The sequence below is a fragment of the Sander vitreus genome, chromosome 12 (assembly GCF_031162955.1).
Source record: "Sander vitreus isolate 19-12246 chromosome 12, sanVit1, whole genome shotgun sequence".
NCBI classification, from domain to species: Eukaryota; Metazoa; Chordata; class Actinopteri; order Perciformes; family Percidae; genus Sander; species Sander vitreus.
The window spans coordinates 9,763,187-9,780,120 of record NC_135866.1 but is presented as its reverse complement, the minus strand read 5'-3'; the positions used below and the strand labels follow the sequence as shown (position 1 = coordinate 9,780,120).

At 40.5% G+C, this 16,934-nt stretch overlaps 1 protein-coding gene across 1 annotated transcript; it reads left to right on the top strand.

Annotated features, from left to right (window-relative positions):
* Positions 1–5,904: 5,904 nt before the first annotated feature.
* Positions 5,905–16,656, top strand: chrng (cholinergic receptor, nicotinic, gamma). Its single transcript, XM_078264997.1, has 12 exons — positions 5,905–6,118; positions 7,132–7,268; positions 7,353–7,397; positions 7,482–7,606; positions 8,866–9,021; positions 13,256–13,353; positions 13,458–13,658; positions 13,934–14,048; positions 14,151–14,265; positions 14,381–14,648; positions 15,354–15,487; positions 15,572–16,656. The coding sequence occupies exons 1-12, from the start codon at positions 6,055–6,057 to the stop codon at positions 15,791–15,793; spliced, it is 1,680 nt and encodes a 559-aa protein (XP_078121123.1). The 5' UTR covers positions 5,905–6,054; the 3' UTR covers positions 15,794–16,656.
* The last annotated feature ends 278 nt before the right edge of the window (positions 16,657–16,934 follow it).

Sequence of the window (16,934 nt, the reverse complement as noted above, 5' to 3'; positions counted from 1 at the left end):
ACGAAGTGTTCATGCATTCATTCTGATAATCTCTGTCAGTGAAGAGGCGTGAGAATCATTTGCAAAACTCCAGTATTCAACGTTTCTTTACAAAAAGCAGATTTTGCTGCAGTTTTTGAACCTTCGGTTTCTCTCTGTCCCAGCAGCAGTGTGTGGTCAGAGGTCGTCCACGGTGCAAAACATCACACAGCCTCGTTCTCGGATCGTGGGCGGCTCGCCTGCTCCTCCAGGCAGCTGGCCCTGGCTGGTCAACCTCCAGCTAGATGGTGGCCTGATGTGTGGAGGGGTCCTGGTGGACAGCTCCTGGGTGGTCACTGCTGCTCATTGTTTTGCTGGGTGAGTGTGCATTTGTGCATCACTGTTTTTTTTCCGCAATTATAATAAGATCTTTAATTTTTCTTATTATAGGTGTTTTTCTCTCTCTCACTCTCTCGTATTGTTCTGACCTCTGTAGCAGCCGAAGCGAGAGCTACTGGACAGCCGTGGTGGGCGAGTTTGACATCACGAAGACTGACCCTGATGAGCAGCTTCTCAAAGTGAATCGCGTCATCCCTCATCCTAAGGTAACAATCCAAAGTGTGGGATACAGTGTACATAGTGGTATGGGAATAGGCATAATATAGTATTATCTTTCCCATTACATCTCCCTGGTCAAACAATCAAACAACCAGATCAGCCTGTCATTCTTTAACTCATTCAATCAATCAAACTTTCTCCACCTCCTGCAGTTCAATCCAAAGACATTTAACAACGATATAGCCCTGGTGGAGCTGACATCCCCAGTGGTCCTGTCTGGCCGTGTCACGCCGGTGTGTCTCCCCTCTGGCATGGAGCCCCCTACTGGCAGTCCATGTCTGGTGGCAGGCTGGGGCTCCCTCTATGAGGGTGAGTGGGAGATAATTGACATGGATTCTCACTTTAAAGTTATTCATAGCTTAGTTGTCTGCGAGCAAGCTTAAATGCTTTTTGTTACCTTTTTGAGAGAATATGTGCTGTTGATGAGAACTGTGAGTTAGCAAATTTGTCTAAATATTTAAACCTATTTATTAACAACATATAACATATATAAATATAATCTTTCTCTACAGATGGCCCGTCTGCTGACGTGGTGATGGAGGCCAAGGTTCCCCTACTGCCTCAGAGCACCTGTAAGAGTGCCCTTGGCAAAGAACTGGTCACCAATACTATGCTGTGTGCTGGCTATCTCACTGGAGGCATAGACTCCTGTCAGGTGGGCACAACAACATTTTCTGAGTTAGTTACCTAGTTAGTTACCTTTTTGTTTATGAACACCCAAGCCATTTTCTGTTGCCAGACTACAGATAAGCTTCTTTTTTTTTAACTTTTGAGGGATTTTATGACACTTATAGGGAGATTCTGGAGGCCCGCTGATCTACCAGGATCGAATTTCAGGTCGGTTCCAGCTCTACGGCATTACCTCCTGGGGAGACGGCTGCGGAGAGAAGGGCAAGCCTGGAGTCTACACACGGGTGTCTGCTTTCTCCGACTGGATTCAGACTGAGATACAGAGTGAGTTTCAAGCAACAACAAACCACGGAAACTAAAATATTTAGACTCACAACATACGTCTGAATATTAATATTAAATCTTTGCAATACAATCGATGTATTAGAGTCATTTGGAAGCAGGGAGCCAACATGTCCGGAGCTTCTAAAGACAACAGAAATGACGGAGGAGGAGCAGAGGTCGGAGTTCAGCTCTCTCTGTCGCTTCTATACCCTGACCTGCCCCCCTGGTCAGTCTGCCAGCGCTTGTAGCCGAATGGCCGAGGACAAGTGCCTCACCCGCTTTAAGAAATGTCGTGAGTACTCTTATTTAAAAGCTTAGCTTGATGGATGTAGAACAAAAACAAAATACACTACTTATTATTCATGTTGCTTTGAGGTGATGCTGTAGAGGTTTCTGATCTGTTGCTCACTCTCTGCCATCCAGAGTTGCGTTCGTTCCTACAAACCCTGTTGGACTTGCTCCAGAGGGCCGAGGACTACATCCGGGACAAAGTTGACTTGACCTTCTTCACCAAGACTCTGCCTCAGCTGGTGGAGCACATCTACAGCACAGCTTTCACTCACACTAGAGAGAGGAGGGACCTGGCCCTGAGCCATGGTCTCACACAGATTAAAGGTACATGATTGACAGAATTGTGTTATTCCATTTTCTATCCGGGCTTAAAATGCATAGATAACCTACAGTAAACAATCATTCACTTCCTGCAGTGCTTTGCAGTATAACTTTCTCAGTTGCATTTCTTATACAGTATTAGGAAATTGTGTTGTTTTATTGGTCACTATTCTCACATGTGTTTTATTACATGTAGAACAGCTAGGTGGAGCTGTGGTGCCAACAGAGCAGGGTCCTTCTCCAGTTCCCCCAGCCTTATTCAGAGAGGTGGGGCCCTCAGTGGATGACTGGGAGAAATACCTGAGAAACATGGCTGAAGACCTGGACAAACAACACACTGACACATCCACAGACATCTCCTCCACACCAACAAGACAGGAGGACAACCTTTTCTTACAGGTACATTTCTAAAATGTCCAAATGCAAATGAGGTTGCATCATATTATATCACATCACGTCATTTAAAAAAATGATTCCCAGCGCATTCAGTTTTTTTAATATTTAGAAAAGTTCACTATCTAAATCAGTGATGAGGTAGAGGTCAGGTTTATTGATTAAGTATTAATATAAGCCTTACAATATCAATCATCATCATCCAAGTCATCATTTTTGCTTGAGCATTCAACAGGGAGAAATTCATAAACGGTCAACACTGACCCATTTTGTGTTTTGACTAAGGGGCATGACTTTGAAAGGCAAGCTGGGATATGGGAAATGTAGGAAGCCAGTGATTGAAGATGTAGACATGGCAATTACTTACAATGTTTTGATGTGGATTTATTTGAAGCTAAATTTAATATCCAACTTTTTACACATCATCTCCAGACAGAGGACTCCTCAGTACATCAGCTGGAGGGAGAATTTCAATCTGTTATCTCAGCTCTGCGCTCCAAACTGTACTCCAGAGCTGCTCCTCCCATCCTGCATTTGGATACAGTCTACCTCCAGGAGGATTCTCCCAACAGTCCCCCTTTAACTACATCTTCCACTGGAGCACCAGTCTCCTCCTCCTCCTCTTCCTCCGCCTCCTCCTCCTCCCAGGAATCCCAGGAGCCTTGGTCACTTCTAACAGCCCTGATGAATGAATTTCAGAAATTAAGCACACAAGATGAAATTGTGACAGAAGATGTGCCACAAAGTCAAACCTCGTCCAATAGCGACGCTTCTCCTGATGTAAAATGGAGCGCCACTTCTGAGGATTTTACTTTTGTTGAGAATGAAGACGGAACAGAATTCAAATCTTCAGCGTTGCCGCTCCCAGTGCAGTCGACATCTGCCCTTCAGCCGGGCAATGAGGGTGCTCACACAGAGACGACCGCTGACCCCAGACAAGCTGTTTACACTGTAAAGACTTTTAGCCTTCACAGGAAATACAGGAGCCTTCTTCGCAAGAGGCAGATACCCGGGACCGGTGTGAAAAGTACGTGCCACACCTACTAGTTTCTGACATCACATTTATTACATACCTCCATGTAATATTTGTTCATGGGTAAATGTTATTTCTCAAATGAAATGTTTTTGTTTGTTCCTGCAGTTTGTCCTGGAGTGAGAGAGTCCTCACAGCAAGTCAACCAGGTCAGAGACTCTTACAGCTGGGTCTTAAGCATCCCAAGCAAGAACCTACGCATGAATTTTCAAGAGGTAAATTAATGTGTAAAGTGGAGAAGTTAAGAGAGTAAATATGCACTGGTAAAAAAACTTCTAATGTACTAATTTTCTCTCTCTCTCTCTCTCTCTCTCTCTCTCTCTCTCTCTCTCTGCCTTGTTGGGTCAATTTTTTGTTCAGGTGTTAGTTGATCTGAGCTCCAAGAACGATCGAGGACTTTACCAGGCACGAGTCAGAGCAGTAGTGGGCGGACGACCTTTGACCTTCTACAGTCTTGTGGGCCTAGAGAACGAGTCATTCTACCGCAGTGTGCCAAGAATCATCGCTTTGGCACTGGAGGCACTGAAGACTTAACTTTATCATAACAGCAAGTGAGATGACATGAAAAATAAAAGACTCAAATGAGAGATGATAGCACCACTCTCAAGGGGACATGTTTGCACCAGAAAAGCCTCGTCATGGGACAGAGAGACGCACATATTTCTCACTCAAACTTTACTTCTTCTGCTGTCTCTTGTGAAAAAGCATTATTTTGTTTTACCCCTATCTGAGAGCCTGAATTTAGCTCGAAATGAAAACACAACCATGAATGTATCAATCCAACTATAGCCCACCCATCATGCCACAGGATATTTTTTTTTTATGTGGTTGGAGACACTGCCTTGTCTAACTTATGAATCTGTACAAAATGATAAGTTATTCATATTGTCTTTTGCAAAGGTTGAGCCTCTTGTGAAGCACACAGACTGTATATATTATTTGTATTCTTACCTTATCCTTACCATATTTATTTGTATAGAGAAAAGCATTTGTATTTTTGTTAAAAAAAATGAAAAGAAAATCTATATATAAATAAAATTGTTATTAATGCTAAGGCATGTTGTGTTGAGTGTTGTGGTAATCTGTAGTCATCAAATTTTACTTTTGATGTGAGATATTTAAATTAGTTGACAGCAATGCTGCTAATCCTGCAGTATGTTGCTGCTGGTGCACAGCTGTTTTGCTGACCCCCACACGTACTCTCTCGAGTCAGGTGTCGATGCTGATTGGTTCCTTTTGTGACCCGAGATTGACTTAAATCCTCCAACCCTTTAAGGGTAAGCTTTCCCATCAACACAGCAGCTGCTGTCCTGTGCTGGCCAGTACCTCCCACCCCCTCCTGTCTTCACTCCTTATTTCCAGGACAGGGAATTGTAACTGGACACATAACTAAGCTGACCTTTAGAGTCTCTTATTGTCTGTCATGAGTCAAGGCATTGCAAGTAAAGACATCTGTTGCTTGAGGAAGTGACACCCTTGAGTTGCAGACGCGCCCCGTCTTTGTTACAGAATGTGTTTACCGTTATCAGCCTCACTGTGGTTGCCAAGTCTCAGCCACTGTTTGATCGTGGTGATGATAGGCTGAATGAGCTCAAAAAAACAAAGTAACTTCACCACTAATATCGGCCCAGTAATCTGTGGTAGTTTTCTGGCTGGTCCAAAGGCTAAAATAGGGATATACAGAGATATGAGTGGAACAGCTGAGTAAACCAGTCATCACAGACGGAGTGCTGTAAATGAACAAGACTTATCACCTGTTCTCTTGTCCACTGTACAGTTTATTTGAACTTTCTGGCTAGCAGACACGCACAATGTTGCTGCTGTCTCCCTCTCTTTATCGTCTAATCTTCCTGCCGAGAACACTTTTGACAATGGCTTCGGGTGGAGAAAGCTAGCTTTTTATAGAACACTGATGTGCTAAATTCGCCGTCACAGAATCCATGAGTGTTAGTGTGTTCATGTAGACGTCTGAATGACAACAGCCAGGTGCACTAAACAGAGTGTATGTTATAATACAGAGTGTGGTTTGATGGTGTACATTAACACTGGAGGGCAGCCATGCCCTGACTACAATGCCCAAACTATGTGCATGTCATGTTGCCTGCCTGTGTGTGTGTGTGTGTGTGTGTGTGTGTGTGTGTGTGTGTGTGTGTGTGTGTGTGTGTGTGTGTGCGTGTGTGTGTGTGTGTGTGTGTTTGTTGTGACAGCTGGCTATGCAGTTACTGGAAATAAACTCTTGGATTTAACCCTAACAATCATCAACTCCCCCACCAGCCCCCAACCATTCCTCTAAACCTCAACCCATCCCATCAGCCTTGACTTTTGCTGGGAAACACACACACACACACACACACACACACACACACACACACACACACACACACACACACACACACACACACACACACAGTTTAAGTGCCAGCAACCCCAGCAAGTAGTGTCCAAGTGATCATAGCTTTGTCTCGGACAGCGCAAAACACACACTAATGGATTCTGGAACTCCGCTCTCCCTGTCACTCTTCGTGAGGGCGTTTATGATTTCTGCCACAGGTAGGCTAATCAACCCGCTGCCACATTTGGGAGAAATTACATTACATATACAATATCTTGTCAGTTTCTAAGGATTTGCACGGTGTGGTGGGAATTTGTGAAGTCAGATTTTCACCTGTAATAACATGTAATACATTTTAACTTGCACAAACAGTTTAGATATTGCTTTCCCTATTACACATCATGCTTGCGTTCTCACATTCAAACAAAATGTGGTACACATCTCCCGGACAATTTTCATCATACTGTAAAGGTTGCAGTGCACCAAACAGCGCTGTTCTTTAAATTGGTTTAAACTGATTCAGTAAAGAATGAAACAATAAGGATTTACCTTTCTTGTAAATATGTATTGTTACTGAATTGCAGTGCATTATTTGGCAGGGCATGTGTACAAAGTTTCAAAATCAGACTTCATTTGTAGTGCTGGACCATGTGTGTGTTCTTATGAGCTCTTCTGCACAGCCTTGTTATTCTGGTTAATCGGACAGAAATTGTAGTACACTTCATGCTGATTCCGGTTTCACACTTATTTTAGGGGACCATCAGGTGTTTGTTGGAAATCAAACTGGGATCTGGATTTAAAAAGGTCATCTACATTAACATTATATGAGAGAAAATTCAGCAGGCTACTCCAGCCATACTGCACTTACATACAGTGTAGTTGAGGGACTCATAAAAGGCAGATTAAAAAATAATGGTCAGAATTAAAGTAGCAAAAGCTGAGGTATCCTGACTTTTTAAATAATCAGAACGCCTCCTTAATGCCCACGTCTTTCAAACTTCACACGTCCTATCTCCAATGCAGGCTTTTTGCTAATGTCTCAAGACCAAACTGAGATCATCCTGCTGACATCATTATGACATCATCAGGGTTACTTTTTTAAACTTTGAACTTTTTACAGGCTGAATAGAGCCTCTCATGACAGGCAAACTGAACTTAATATGTTTGATGGCGTGTCCCTTTAAATAAGTCCCTTTGCCATCACTTGCTTTAGTCTTATATTTTCTTGAAGCATCAGCACTCAACCTCGAAGGGGAACTGTTTAAGGATTTGATGAAGGGTTACAACAAGAACATCCGGCCCATGGAAAACAGTGGTGACATCACTCAGGTCGACATCAAGATGACGCTTACCAACCTCATCTCTCTGGTGAGTGAGGTTCAGTCTGGTGATTTTGATTAGTGCTGCTCAGGCCTGACAGTTCACATCGTTTACTAAACTATCTCTCCTTAGAATGAAAAGGAGGAGGCTCTGACAACAAGTGTCTGGATAGAAATGGTAACCTTACACACACGTCACCTGCTGGATTGTTTTTTTATCTGCTTTGCAATGATGTTAAACCCACAGTTTGTCTGTATGTAGCAATGGTGTGACTACAGGCTCAGGTGGGACCAGCCACCCAGATCAGCCTTGTATGGGAACATCACCTCTCAGATGCGGATTCCCTCCAAGAGCATCTGGCTGCCAGACATCATACTGGAGAACAAGTGCGTATCTGTCTAGCCCATGCTAATGTCCTGTACAAATGTTTCTGTCCTCATGCACCGTAACTGTATTGTTTGTTTTAGTTGTCTGTAGCTGTCTAGCCCATGCTGATGTCCTGTACACATTTTTCTGTTTCTGTTCTCATGTGTCGTAACTGTGTTCAATGTTTTATGTTTCTGCAGAACAGGAACCTGCTGGAAACCAGTTATTAAACTGAGTCAGGCCCGTTCATATTGTAACTTAATGTTACTTTTAACTTTCCTGTATAATAAATGAAATGAATGAATGAATGAACAACCTTCACATTTCAACACAACGTTTGGTCTCAGCCAACGAGCCACTCACACCATCACCAAGCAACTTATCACAAGCAGTAACTATAGTTAAGGAACTTAAACTGCATGACAGAAACATTATTCAACAAGATGTCAATAACGGCACTGTGTAGATTTCAACAATGAGTATCCGCAATGGCGAAAGCCCAGGCCGCAGGCATTATGTTTTCAGGTTGTCCGTCCATCTGTCTGTCGCAAATGTGATATCTTAGGTTTTCTTGGTTTTTTGTCTTCAAATTTGTCACAAACATCCACTTTGACTCAAGGAGGAACTGATTAGATTATGGTTGTCAAAGTTTAAAGGTCACTGTGACCTTACATAACACATTTTTGGCCATAACAAGAATTCATACACTAATTATAACAACCTTTCACACAAATGTCTAACAGGATAAAATGATGAAGTGATGACATTTTATTCACATTTGGTCGGAGACTGAATTGGTGACACCAATCTTGGGTGCTCACCTTGAAACTGTGATGATTGTATAGATCTTCTGTGCTGCCAGGTTGAAGATGTGTGAAGTGTCTAGGATTCCAAAAAAATACACTTGATACCTTTTTATTAGATTCCTTCAAAGTCTTTGGTACATATATATATATATATACACACATATATATATATATATATATATATATATATATATATATATATATATATATATATATTATGTGAGTCTGGACAGACATGGATGTAAACTGCAACTTGACTGGTTGGTGGAGGCATACAACTGCAAGATAATGGCGATAATTCAAGGCTAAACCTAGAATTACCGCCATTACCGAATTATCAGACAATCATTTTTGTGTTTTTACTGTACCAATTGCAGCTTTAATACTGTGTATACATACAATACAATAAGTATATATACAATGAAGAAACAGTGTGCCTGTGTGTGTTTCCCTCTGTTCTTACCTGTGCACAGTGTGGATGGACAATTTGAGGTGGCACTTTATTGCAATGCACTGGTGTCTCCTGATGGCTGTGTGTACTGGCTGCCTCCTGCAATCTACCGCAGTGCCTGTGCCATCACTGTCAACTACTTTCCATTTGACTGGCAGAACTGCACCATGGTCTTCCGGTGAGTAGAGACAAGATCTGTTGGGATTTGATGACTGGCCAGTGAGCAGTATAGGTTAATAGATACTATAACTCTATTAAGAATATAACGCACCTTAGATTCACCATGTATTTCGCAAATGTGTTGTCTAGTACAACCAAGAACTTAAGTTTGACTAATGAGAACACAGAGGTCGTATCCTCAATGGTTTCTGGGATTTAAAAAAAAAATTGTACCAACCTGATGAGGACAATTTATAGTTTTACTCAAATTACACATAGTGGAGTCTAAAGGCTGATTCAAGCCATTATTAGAAAAAAAACGTTTTAAATTTCACAATTTAAAAACTATATTGCTAAAGCTAAACTGGATTGTTGCCATAATTGCTTAAGAAGAAGGTAAGCTGGTTTGAAAACTGGGAATGGTTTAAATTGGTATGAATTTCAATGAAATGTTGAATAATACCAATAATGTATTAGACAAGGGTAGAATAATTTAAGGCTTTGTTAGCCTTTGTTAGAAAAGTCATGAATAGGCATGCTGAAAAAAGTGATACAAAAGTCATAGTACAGTTTATTGAAAAAAGTGATAAAAAAAGTCATAGTAAAGTTTATTGAAAAAAGTGATAAAAAGTCATAGTATAGCATGTCGAAAAAAGTGATTAAAAAAAGTCATAGTATAGTATGACGAAAAAAAGGGATAAAAAAGTCATAGCATAGCATGTCGATAAAAATGATAAAAAGTCATAGTATAGTATGTCGGAAAAAGTGATACAAAAGTCATAGTATAGTATGTTGAAAAAAGTGATGAAATAGTCATGTTATAGTAAGTCGATAAAAGTGATAAAAAAGTCATAATATTGTATGTCGAAAAAAGTGATAAAAAAGTCATAGTATAGTATGTCGAAAAAAAGTGATAAAAAAGTCATAGTATAGTATGTCGAAAAAAGTGATAAAAAAAAGTCAAAGTATAGTATGTTGAAAATAGTGATAAAAAAGTCATAGTATAGCTTGTCAAAAAAAGTGATAATGAGGTCATAGTATGTCGAAAAAAGTGATAAAAACATCATAGTATAGTGTGTCGAAAAAAGTCATGGTATAGCATGTTGAAAAAAGTGATAAAAAAGTCATAGTATAGCGTGTTGAAAAAAGTGATAAAAAAGTCATAGTATAGCCTGGCGAAAAAGTAATAAAAAAGTCATAGTATAGTATGTCGAAAAAAGTGATAAAAAAGTCATAGTATGTCGAAAAGAAGTGAGAAAAAAGTCATAGTATAGCATGTCGAAAAAAGTGATAAAAAAGTCAGTATAGTAAGTCAAAAAAAGTGATTAAAAAAAGTCATGGCATGTCAAAAATAGACATAGTATAGCATGTCGAAAAAAGTAATAATGAAGAGTGACAGGAACTCAACTTTCCTCTGTATCTGTTGTATTCTTCATTATTGTAATGTTGTTCTTGACAACTGTTACACCATACACAAGCAACCTTTCATCTTCAGTCATTCTCTTATCACCCTAAGCTATCTGACCTGACAGAAACATTTACATGTTTGTCATTTGCCTCTTTCACTTAGTATATTGGCCCTCAAAACTTACCGAGACATTTCGGACTTGAACACATAACCTCCTGTTATCCAATCTTTCTCTTATGCCTCTAAGCTATCAGACCTGACACTGAAGAAGTGTTTTTAGCACATTTGTCTCTTTATCTTTAGCTTATCAGACCTCAAAACTTACCACAACATGTAGGATTTGAACACACAACCTTCTAACTTCAGATCATTCCTTTATTCCTCTAAATTATCTGACCTGACACAAAACTATTGCTTTTGACATATTTGTCTCTTTCTCTTTACTCTATCAGACCTCAAAACTTAAAGAGATATGTGGGACTTAAACATACAACCTTCTGACTTCCAATCATGCTCTTAATCCACTAAGCTATCTGACCTGTCATAAAGAGCTCATATTGGCATATTTGTGTCTTCCACTTAATGTAGCAGACCTCAAGATTCACTGACTTGAACACAGCTATCAAGCTATCAGCTATCTGACCTGATACAAAATGTATGTTTTTAGCATATTTGTCTCTTTCTCTTTAGTGTATTGGACGTCAAAACTTAGCTAGACTTGTAGGATTTGAAGACTGAACCTCCTGACTTTCAATCATTCTCTTATTCCTCTAAGCTATCTTAGCGGACACAAAAATATTGTGTTTGGCACATTTTCTTTAGTGTATTGGAAGTCAATAGTTACTGACTTGAACACTCAACCAATAATTCTCTTATCCCTCTAAGCTAGATGACCTGACACAGAAGATATGTTTTCAGCATATTTGTCTTTTGGACCTCAGAACTTACTACAACATGTTGGATTTGAAACCTGAACCAGCTGACTTTCAAACATTCTCTTATCCCTCTAAGCTATCTAACATGGTGCAATAGCAATGTTTTTGGCATATTTGTCTCTTTCTCTTTAGTGTATCGGACCTCAAAACTTCCTGAGACATGTAGGATTTGAACACTCAACCTTCTGACTTCAAAAAATCATAGTATAGTATGTCAAAGAAAGTCTGGAAGAACACGCTAACTCCACACAAAAAGGAACTGCTTACAGGGAACCGATCCATACAGGACATACTTGCTGGTGCTACTTACAGTGTTGTAAAGCAATGCACCACCATTCCACTGACTAAAGTGTCTTCAAAAACACTAATATCATAGAATGTGGAAAAAGTAATAAAAACGTCATTGTATAGTATGATTAAAAGTCATAAAAGCGTCATTGTATAGTATGTCAGAAAAAGTCATAAATAGTCATAGTATAGTATGTTGGAAAAAAGTGATAAAAATGCCATAGTATAGTATGTAAAAAATAGTTATAGTATAATATTTTGAATACAGTGAAAACAAAGTCATAGTATAGTATGTTGAATAAAATATTTAAAAAGTCATAGGATAAAAATGTCATTCTATAGCATGCAGCTGTGCTAACCACCAAGCCACCAAACCAATGACTATGGTATTTCAAAAACAGTCATATTATAGCATGTCGAAAAAAGTCATAAAAATGTCATATGTGTCGATAAAAAATGTATAGTATGTCGAAAAATGTGATAAAAACATCATTGTAGTTTGTCCAAAAAAGTAGTGCAGTGCCTACTTGCTGGTTCTATTTGCAGCAGTGCACTGACTAAAGCATTTTGAAAACAGTAATATTATATATATATATATATATATATATATATATCTCATAAAAAATTTCATAATATAAGTCATAAACGTTATAAAAAGTCATAGTATGTCGATAAAAGTTAAAGACGTGATTTTCCTCTGGACATTTGACCTAAAGAACAATCAGCAGTTGATGGGAATCATACTACCAAGCTCATACATCCCAACCAGTCTTCAACAGACTGAGCTAGAGAACAAATCACAGTATTAGGAGTCGAAAAAAATCCTGAAAAAGTCACAGTATAGTACAAGGCTGCCCAATTTGGGGCCCACGGGCCAAGTTTGGCCCGTGCTCTCTTTGTTTTGGCCCGCCATGGATTTGACATATTCATGCTTATTCTCCTCTTATTTTAAAAGTAATGACTACGAAACGTACATTTTGTGCAGTTAAAAAGTACGTAATCTGAGTTTAACGGCAATGTAATGCACAGTGCTGGTAAACTTCCCATTTAAATTACATATGTACGTTTTATCTATGGAGAATGGCAAGAATTATGGTATTCTTCAACATCAACATTTATTTTTGGCCCGTGGCCTTCCATCCAGATACATTTTAGCCCTTCATATGAAAGAATTTGGGCACCTCTGGTATAGTATGTCGAAAAAAAGTCATAGTGTAGTATGTTGAAAAAAAGGTATAAAAATGTCATAGTATAGTATGGCCAAAATAGTCATAGTATAGTATGTCAAAAAAGTCATAAAAAAGTCATAGTATACTGTAGTATGTCAAAAATAGTCATAATGTAGTATGTTGAAAAAAAGGTATAAAAATGTCATAGTATAGTATGGCCAAAATAGATAGAGAGATAGATAGAAAAAGTGATACAAATCAATATTCCCACAATCAGGGTAACAAAAGTTTAATTTGTAATGGGTAGGGTTGCATTGTGGCAATACACAGTGAACACACCAGGGACAATGATTCCTTAATTCATGGTTTCTTTTCACCACGCTCTTTTGTAAAAGTGATTAGATGGCTGTGTTTGTTGTGGTGACAGACCATATGTCTTCCCCCTGTGTTCAGCTCGCAGACTTACAGTGCCAACGAGATCAAACTGGTTCTCAAAGAGGAGGATAACCACACACTGGAGTGGGTGGATATTGACCCGGAGGCTTTTACAGGTATAGCAACATTTGAACGATAGATTTGGAATAACTGATCAAAATAACACAATGATTATCTGAATGTAGCAACATGTCCTTCTGCAATCTAATTTGGTTGTAAGAAAATGGAGAGTGGGCCATTAAACACAGGCCGGCTAAGAAGGTGATCAACACTCATTACACTAAGGACGAGCTGGAGTACCAGGAGGTGGTCTTCTTCCTCATCATCCAGAGAAAGCCCCTCTTCTACATCATCAACATCATCGCTCCCTGTGTGCTCTTCTCCTCCCTCGGCCTCCTTGTCTACTACTTACCTGCCAAAGGTCTTTTTTTCTCACTTTGTGTATATACAATCTTAGATAGTCAGACCTCTGTCACATCAACTTTATCCAAGTCTGGACAAAATATACTAGAAAAGGGACATACTTTATTGGGGTGTTGTTGTTAGGAGAAGCCTCAGATCTCATCATCATGATTTTCTCCAAACCGTCATGTGCTTGGCCAGACAGAGGTCTGGCCTCATGGGGTTACAATAAGTCATTAATACATGTTTTTCATCAACACAAAACCTGACTAATTATTGGTTTGAGTTTTGCAGCGGGTGGTCAGAAGTGCACCATGTCTATCGCCACTCTTCTGGGCCAGACTGTCTTCCTCTTCCTTATTGCTAAAAAGGTTCCAGAGACTTCGAGGGCAGTGCCTCTTATTGGAAAGTAAGTTTGTGTGATCACTCTTAGATTTCAGTTCAGAGTTTTGGTTTAACTACAGCTGATCTGAAGAGAGAAAAGATGTGGTTAATGAACTTTTGACTGCAGGTATTTGATGTTTGTGATGTCAGTGACCACCATGGTGGTGATGAACTGTGTGATAGTCCTCAACGTTTCCCTGAGAACTCCAAACACTCACATAATGACCGACAGAGTCCGAAAGGTGAGAATGTGGCCAGACCAAACCCTTTTGTAAATGTAATTTCCATTAAGAAGCTACTGAATAAACACAGGTCTATTTGCCACTGCATTACCCTCTGACCCTGTGTCCTCTTCAGATTCTCTTAAACATCCTGCCTCGGCTGCTGAGGATGCAGATGCAACCCTGGATACCAAACGGTGACAGACAGACTTCAGAAACTGGAAACGGTGAAACTCTGGCTACAGATAGGAACGGCTTGCTCCTGATCCCCTGCCGACGCCGCAGCTCCATGATGCTCATCACCAAGGCAGAGGAATATTCTATGAAAACAGCTCGGTCTGAACTCATGTTTGCCAGACTCAAAGAAAGAAACGGACTGATGAAATCAGTATTAGAGAAGCTACGTAAGTGTTTGAATGAGTTTGCATGTCAAAGTGCATATGAAAGAAAAGTGTTTTTACCCCCTGTTATAGAAAAACTCAGGAGCAGCTTGACTTCTGGATACATGAAGGTTCGGGAGACTTACACAAAAGCATTTAATGGAATCTCGATCAAGGAGAAATTAGGCATAAAGTACAGTTTAAACACAATGTGTTATTGTGTAGTGCTGTCCCAACTCTGAGGGTCTATGTCTCGTCCAGATGCATATATCTCTCGCTCAAGCTGTCAAGTTTGTGTTATGCCAAGATATGACGCCAAAACAAAAGATGCTCACCTAAAACCTAGTTGAGTGTATATCTCTCTGGGAAGTGTGTGTGTGTGTGTGTGTGTGTGTGTGTGTGTGTGTGTGTGTGTGTGTGTGTGTGTGTGTGTGTGTGTGTGTGTGGTCCCTTTACCCTGTTTCCACCGACCTCCAAAAGGAGACAGTCCTGAAACAAAACATACCCTCATGCAGCTGCCTAGACTTCCTAAATCTGTAGAGACACACACAAACACATATAATCACACATAAACAGGTTTTTTAATTAGAGTCTGGCAGAATATTCTCCTCCCCTGACCTGTAAACCTAGGAATGACCTGATGTTATCTAATGTTTTGTCTCATCTTATCACAACATGGTGTGTCTGGAAATTTCCCCGTCATGAGTATCTGGTGTGTTTTGTACACAGATGATGGGCTGCAGGGGGGTACAGCTGAGCAGCTCAGTGCCAGCCTGGCAAATGCCTCTCCACAGCTGAAGCAGTGTGTGGCCTCCTGCAAACACATAGCTGAGACTGCAAGGCAACAGAATAACTTCCAGAATGTAAGCTCTACATTTTTATATTCATTCATTTCCACGGGTTAAAATCATAACCGTGATAATCTCCAATTTTTCTTCCACCCCCAGGAGAATGAAGAGTGGTTTCTGGTGGCCCGGGTGATCGACAGGGTCTGCTTTATTTTCATGGTGTCTGTGTTTTTTATCGGTACGATTGGCATCTTCCTGATGGGCCACTTCAACCAGCCTCCCTCCTCACCTTTCCTCTGGGATCCTAAGAAGTATCTCCCTCCAATAAACAACCTCACTGATCTAACTGAAAGTGGGATAGGAGCAAACTCCCTGGGGTGAACCGGGAGAAAATCTCCAGACTGTATTCCTTTAATCGAAGTGGGAATCTGACGGCGGCGTCCGTCAGTGATCTTTCACTAATGACTAGTACACAGAGAGACTGGAGAAGATGTGGGGTCTGTGGACAAAGGTTAAAGGACAAATCCGGCGCAAAATGAAGCTAGGGGTTAATAACACGTGTCCGAGTTCGACCCTTCTCTGGGATATGTTTTCATGCTAATCGAATGTGACCAGTTTTATCGCAAACCGCTAATTAGCTTATGACGCTAGTCGTCTGGGCACGGCTAAAGTAAAAAGAAATCGCTATTTCTATACCACTAACAAGGCTCAAAATAGCACCACACTTCCACGGTAGCATAATGAGGGTCCCTACATGTAAACCGAAGCATTGAGAACTTTGTAAGCGTACAGACAGTTTATTAAAAAGATAGATAGAAGACGGTATGTTTACGTATACAGGCAGGCGCCATCTTGGGAAAACAGTCATGACCAGTCGAACGACGAACATTTTGCGCCGGATTTGTCCTTTAAGTCAAACATGCTTGTTCATGGCAATAAAGGATCCACTGCACAGATGTTGATCCATGGTGACGCATACTGGTGTCAGCTGTGACTGATTGTTGAGGTTGATGATATTTTTTGCATACAAGTTGTGGAAATTGGAAATGCAAGGGCATGTTTCTTTGCTCTTCCTGTTCCCAGCTCAGTTTTTGATGTAAACTGACTTTTCACTTCTGTTGATTTTGATCAAGTTCAAGGCCATCATGATAAACTACATGCGACATTTGTTGATCACACGTGTAACAGTGAACAACAGCCAAATGTGCCAAATGAATGCTTTTATCAATAAAAGTACAACTGTAATCTCATGATGACACGCTCTCAGACATTTCTTAATGCAGTGTTTGACACTTTTTTCGAGGCACATAGAGAGCACTGACACCACCCCCCCACCCCAGGCTACCCCGGAAACACAGACGCACTGTGTAGCCCCCCACCTCTGGAAGCAGGATTTCAATTTCATGGCTGAGTGGTGCCTTTCTAGCCCAACAAAAGGCAGATCCGGCTGGTTGGGATGGAAACAGAGTCAGGGGGTGAGACAGAGGGGACAAGAGACACACCCACACACTCACAAAGCCAA

Bases quoted from the DNA above. Each gene is read 5' to 3' on its own strand.
- chrng (XM_078264997.1), top strand. From the start codon at position 6,055: ATGGATTCTGGAACTCCGCTCTCCCTGTCACTCTTCGTGAGGGCGTTT. The intron at 7,269-7,352 runs GTGAGTGAGGTT...ATCTCTCCTTAG, and splicing joins TTACCAACCTCATCTCTCTG to AATGAAAAGGAGGAGGCTCT. The intron at 7,398-7,481 runs GTAACCTTACAC...GTCTGTATGTAG, and splicing joins CAAGTGTCTGGATAGAAATG to CAATGGTGTGACTACAGGCT.